General features: G+C 45.8%; 1 protein-coding gene across 1 annotated transcript; it reads left to right on the forward strand.

Annotated features, from left to right (window-relative positions):
* Window positions 1-36: 36 nt before the first annotated feature.
* Window positions 37-5,313, forward strand: LOC121965685 (nuclear pore complex protein Nup160-like). Its single transcript, XM_042515811.1, has 10 exons — window positions 37-103; window positions 225-323; window positions 426-545; window positions 1,024-1,119; window positions 1,248-1,342; window positions 1,441-1,537; window positions 2,634-2,739; window positions 2,862-3,022; window positions 4,520-4,580; window positions 5,025-5,313. Exons 1-10 carry the CDS (start codon window positions 74-76, stop codon window positions 5,237-5,239), a joined length of 1,080 nt encoding a protein of 359 aa, XP_042371745.1. The 5' UTR covers window positions 37-73; the 3' UTR covers window positions 5,240-5,313.
* Window positions 5,314-5,660: the final 347 nt, after the last annotated feature.

A 5,660-nucleotide genomic window follows, 5' to 3' on the forward strand; every position in this document is an offset into this window, starting at 1 on the left:
TTTGTTGTTGAGCTTTTAACTGGTGTGTCCCAGTTGGCCCAGTAACCCTGGTTTCCAGTTCCCTGAGTGTCTAATGGCCAACTGTCAGTACACTCAGCTGCAGGTCGGTCCCAGTTCTGCTCAACTCGTCATGGTTGCATTTATCTATAAATCTGTATCAGTATCACAAACTCTGTGTGTGTGTCTGGCTGTCTGTGTGTCTGTGTGTGTGTGTGTGCGTGCAGGAGTACGTGCGTCTGATTGGTCCGTGGTGTCAGGTGAACATCGGCTCCTGTCGCTTCATGCTGGGCCAGTGTTACCTGGCCAACGGAGAGGGCCAGAAGGTCAGTCCCAGCAGACACACCTGTATGTTTACCTGCGTGTGACTTCCCAGAATCTCTCTGATCATCGTGATGTCACTGGTGATGTCATTGTTGTGTCTTCAGGCTCTGCAGTGTTTCCAGGAGGCGGCAACGGAGGTCGAGAAGGAGGAGTTTCTGATGAGACTGACGGGCAGCGAGGAGGAGGAGGCTGCATCCACCCCACGACTACAGTACTACAATAAGGTAATCAGATTACTCCTCGTGAAAGCAGATTGCAGTACTACTTCAAGGAAATCAAATTACTTAACAAGTAATTAGATGACATTACTACAACAAGGTACACCTGAAATAATCAGTACTGCAATAAGATAATCAGATGACCACCACCTGGAGGATTCCCTTTTGACTGAGAGATAGTTCTGTTTCAATACTTATTTCAGTTCTTGTGAATTGTTTTTGTCTCCTTTTGTGTATCTGTTTGCAATTGTGTGTTTTTTACTGCTGACTGTCTTGGCCAGGTTTTCCTTGAAAAAGACATTTTTAATCTTAATGGGACCAACCTGGTTAAATAAAAGTTAAATCAAATAAATTCATAAATAAGTGACTGCACAGATAATCACAATAGTATTACTGTATCATGGACGTGTTGCCTCTGAATGTTGATTAAATGTTGAGGTGTGTCTATACGTTTCTGTGTGTGTGTGTGTTTGTGTGTTTGCAGGTGCTGCGGTTGCTGGAGGATGTGGGTCTCCCTGAGCTGGTCATCCAGTTGGCCTCTCTGGCCATCACAGAGGCCGTCACTGACGTCAACAGTCAGGTAAAGGTGTCTTGCTCCTCTTTTCACGACCAAAACAAGCGTTGTTTATTTTCATGGATCCATATAATTTAATGTTTGTTTGTAACATATGTTACAACAACACGCTAATATAACGTGTGTGTGTGCAGGCGGCTTTGTGGACCCGAATATTCAAACACCACCTGGATCTGGGACACAACAGTGAAGCTTATGAAGCGCTCACACAGAACCCAGACGGCAGCATGTATGTGCACACACTCACACGCACAAACACCTGTATGTCAGTACAGATCTGCGTATACAGTGGTTATGTATATGAGGATGTGTCTTGTTGTGTCTCAGGCAGCTGGACTGTCTCCGTCAGTTGGTGGTTGTCCTGTGTGAACGTTCTCAGCTCCAGGATTTAGTCCAGTTCTCGTATGTCAACCTGCATGATGAGGTAAGACCATCCACTCGCCCGACTCACCTGATACTTACATGAGGGTTACATCAGTGCAGTGGTTACACCATCACACGTCAAACTGAAATCTGAAGTTAATAAAGTTTCAACTGTTTTAATGTTAATTGAAAGGTTAACAGTTTTACTGTTAACTGAAGGGTTAACCGTTTTGTTGTTAACAGAGGGGTTAATAGTTTTCAGTTCACTAAAGGGTTAACTGAAAGATAACTGTTTTACTGTAGGTAGGGCTGGGCGATATGGCTGAAAAATAATATTTCAATATTTTAAAGCAATATTGCAATACACAATATATATTATAAGATTTTTTATATACCCTTTAAACTAATGTTAACTGCTAAAATTTTACAAATATATATATTGAATGAACTATCAAAATAGCACCCATGCTGCTTTTATTTTGAAGGAACTGGTTCGTCTCAGCCCCGAAGTGTCGATGTTTTTGCCGTGGGCACGAAGCCTCCGGTCAACAGTGGGTTGCTAGCGTTAGCAGAGAGTTAAGCAGACACCACAGTGTCTGTTTAACTCTCTGTTCTCTCACTGTGAGCTGTCAACAAACTGACGGCACTCCACTTCATGTATTACGGATATTTGGAAGTCAAGTCAATTTTATTTATAGAGCCAATTATCACAAACATGGTTTGTCTCAGCGGGCTTTACGGTGTCGTCACAGAACTGGTGGATGGGAACAAACTACTCACCCGAGAGATAATATAATAATAGTGTTTGCAAATCGCAGTAGTGCTCCAAAATGTGACTGGAGTACGTGTGTGTGTGTGTGTGTGTGTGTGTGGTTGCATCTGAGTGAGACAGAGAGCTGCAGGAGATAGCGAGAAAACCAAAACACTGGTGGCTCATGAAAATGACACATTTTATACTCGATGGTCACGATAAAGTCACTTTATACATCGTACGAGGAACGAGCCACAATACATCAAATATATTCAATATATCGCCCACCTCTAACTAAAGGGTTAACTTTTTTGCTAAAAACTGAAGGGTTAACTTATTTACTGTTAACTCAAGGTTTAAGTGTTTGGGTGTTAATTAAAGGGTTAATTGTTTTGTTGTTAACTAGGTCGTCAGCATCATTGAGTCCAGAGCTCGAGGTTTGGACCTGCTGGCTCATAATTACTACGAGCTGCTGTATGCCTTCCACATCAACAGACACAACTACAGGAAAGGTAAACATCTGGTTAAGGAAGGTAAACATCTGCTTAATGAAGGTGTGTGAGTGTTTGTTTTTGTGTGTGTTTATACGTGTCTTTGTGTGTTAACATGCTCATGAGTGTGTTCATGTGTGCAGCGGGGACCGTGATGTTTGAGTTCGGGATGCGTCTGGGTCGGGAGGTTCGGACTCGCGCGGGCCTTCAGAAGCAGGTGAATTGTTACCTGGCTGCTCTCAACTGTCTGCGCCTCATCAGACCTGAGTATGCATGGATTGTCCAGCCCGCCTCCGGAGCCACGGTAAAAATACATACACAGTGTACACAAGGTACAAATACACACACACAGTATACACAGCATGTACAGCAGGGATGTAACGATATTTTTGAGCAGTGATGCGTGTTCTGATACATGGTTGAAGAGAATGATATGGGCTTATGTAGAGCGATACTGTTCGGTTAAAAGAGTAAAAATCGATGTCGTGACTTTAGGAGAACGTGTGTGCGTGCAGCGGGAGAGGAGGCCAAACGCTGACCCTCACACACATTCAGTGCGAGGTCGCTGTTCGGTGTGTGACGGGTTTGACCTTTGATTTCTTCCTCTTCTGCTGCCAACCGTCGACCAGCACTCCCAGTACGAGAAAGAGTTGCACTAAGGCAGCGCATGTGTCTGGGCCCCCGGCCCCTGCAACACGAGATTGGCCCCTGGTACAAATGTGCACAGCGCTCCTGTTTCTAAAGACCTCCAGCTCTAGTCGGACTGAAACTGAAGCGTCGTGGTCTGTGGAGGTCTGACTTTCCAGCGCTGAACATTTGACTCTTCATTCAGACACTTTTGCTCTGTGTCACTCTGTCGTCGCTCTGTCGTCGCTCTGTCGTCGCTCTGTCGCCGCTCTGTCGTCGCTCTGTCGCCGCTCTGTCGCCGCTCTGTCGCCGCTCTGCCGCCGCTCTGCCGCCGCTCTGCCGCCGCTCTGCCGCCGCTCTGCCGTGGTTCCATGTGATTTGTCGGGTTGTGAAAACAGTAAAGTGCTTCTGGTTGTTTAAATGTAATCAGCTGACGGCGTGACGATGACAAAATAAAAACGTTGCTCCCTCCAACTGTATCGTGAGGATGTCTGTGTGCTGAGTGTCGTGTTTCGTGTGTGCAGGACACGCTCGCTGTCCGTACTGAAACTTCACCGAGGAGAGAAACGGCCCGCCGCTCTGAGTCGCTGTAAACGTCATTGTCACACTCAGCTCGTTTTTAACTCTTGCAGCGGTCAGACAGAGGACACACACGAGGAAGCTTTGACTCAGAGCTCAGCCACTCCTCCTCAGATTTTTGGGTGAACCTGCTGACTGTTGGTGACGCTCGGGGACACCAGGGGCTGCGGCATCATTCACGCATAAACACATTTAACAATTCACACGTGTGTTCTTAGTGTCATGCTGTTGAGCCCTGACATCACAGCGTGTGACATGCTGAACACAACACGCAAATTGTGTATTTCAGTGTCCGGACAGTCGTATTAAAACGATTTTAGGCACGAGTCACACTAGACAGACGACTCGTCGTTTACCCGTCAGCGTCGCCTGATCGCGGGATCATTAATCGATGTGTCGATACGGCGGATGTATCGTTACACCCCTGATAAACATTATACACAGTACACAAATATGTACACACAGACACCCATCACACACACACGACAGAAGAACACACACACACACGCACACAGAGTCAGTCTATCAGAGTCAGTTTATTTCCACAAATGACTGACTGTGTGTGTGTGTGTGTGTGTGTGTGTGTGTGTTGCAGTACGAGCGTCCCGGAGCGTCTCCGAAGAGAAACTCTGATGGAGAGTTTTCCTCTGAACCAGGTGAGATTGTCCATCTGTGATCAAACTTTATTTACAGCCTGCCTGTGGACAGAGACAGTGATTCAGCAGTTTATTACAATTATAATCAATCAGATTGATAAGTCGCAGTGATTCAGCAGTTTATTATAATTATAATCAATCAGATTGATGAGTCGCAGTGATCGATAATAGAGTTACTGATTGATGATCAGCTTTGGTGTGAGGTGAGGCAGGTTGGAGAATCTTGTCTCAGAGTCTTGTCGATGCAGCTGCGTCTCTCTGATGCTGGTGACCTTCTGTGGACATAAAGAGTTAACGGCGTCCTGCAGAGACAGCTGCTGTCAGGCAGGAAGTCCTCAGCGCCTGAGGACGCCGCCCCCTGGTGGATGGGGACGAGACTTGTCCCAGTGACTGGATTAAACTCTTCTACTTCTTCTTGTTCTTCTGTTTGTGTTTGTCCTGCAGTGAGACGTCAGGTGGACATCCTGGAGCTCAAGGACCTGGAAAAGGAGTACATCTTGTCCCGCAGCCGCCTCACACTCGCTCAGCACCACCCGCCATCCGCCGCCATCGCCGGTACGCCTGCGTCACAGTTACTCTCCGAGTGCTATCACTGCTGTAACAAGTGTTTAACCCTCATAACCCTGACCACGAGGCTGAGGAGACACGGAGACGAGTGAGGACGTCCCTCACAGTGCAGAAATAAGATATCTAGGAAACGTCATAAATGAAGTTAGCGGGAAAATAAAAATAATTATTTATAATGATCATAGTGACACATTTCAAATGCTGCTGCAGATTTATTCTCATTTAATCACTTTTCTCGGTCATTTCCTGTTTTTTAAATTAATTAATTTTAAACTGATATTTGAGTCACTTTCTTAAACTTTTTACTCATTTCTTGCCAATTTTTGGTCAAAGAAAACGACGAGCAGCAGCAGAACTTCAGTGCGGGTTGTTTTGTCTTCTGCCTCGCTCAGGATTCAAAGGGTTAAAAACACTTAAACATTTTTGGGGCGTCGGCGGTGGAGCTGGTGTGTGTTTGTGTGTGTTAATGTGTTAATGTGTTAATGTGTTAATGTGTGCGTGCGCGTGCACAGG

The sequence above is a fragment of the Plectropomus leopardus genome, unplaced genomic scaffold, assembly GCF_008729295.1.
Source record: "Plectropomus leopardus isolate mb unplaced genomic scaffold, YSFRI_Pleo_2.0 unplaced_scaffold21187, whole genome shotgun sequence".
Taxonomy (NCBI): Eukaryota; Metazoa; Chordata; class Actinopteri; order Perciformes; family Serranidae; genus Plectropomus; species Plectropomus leopardus.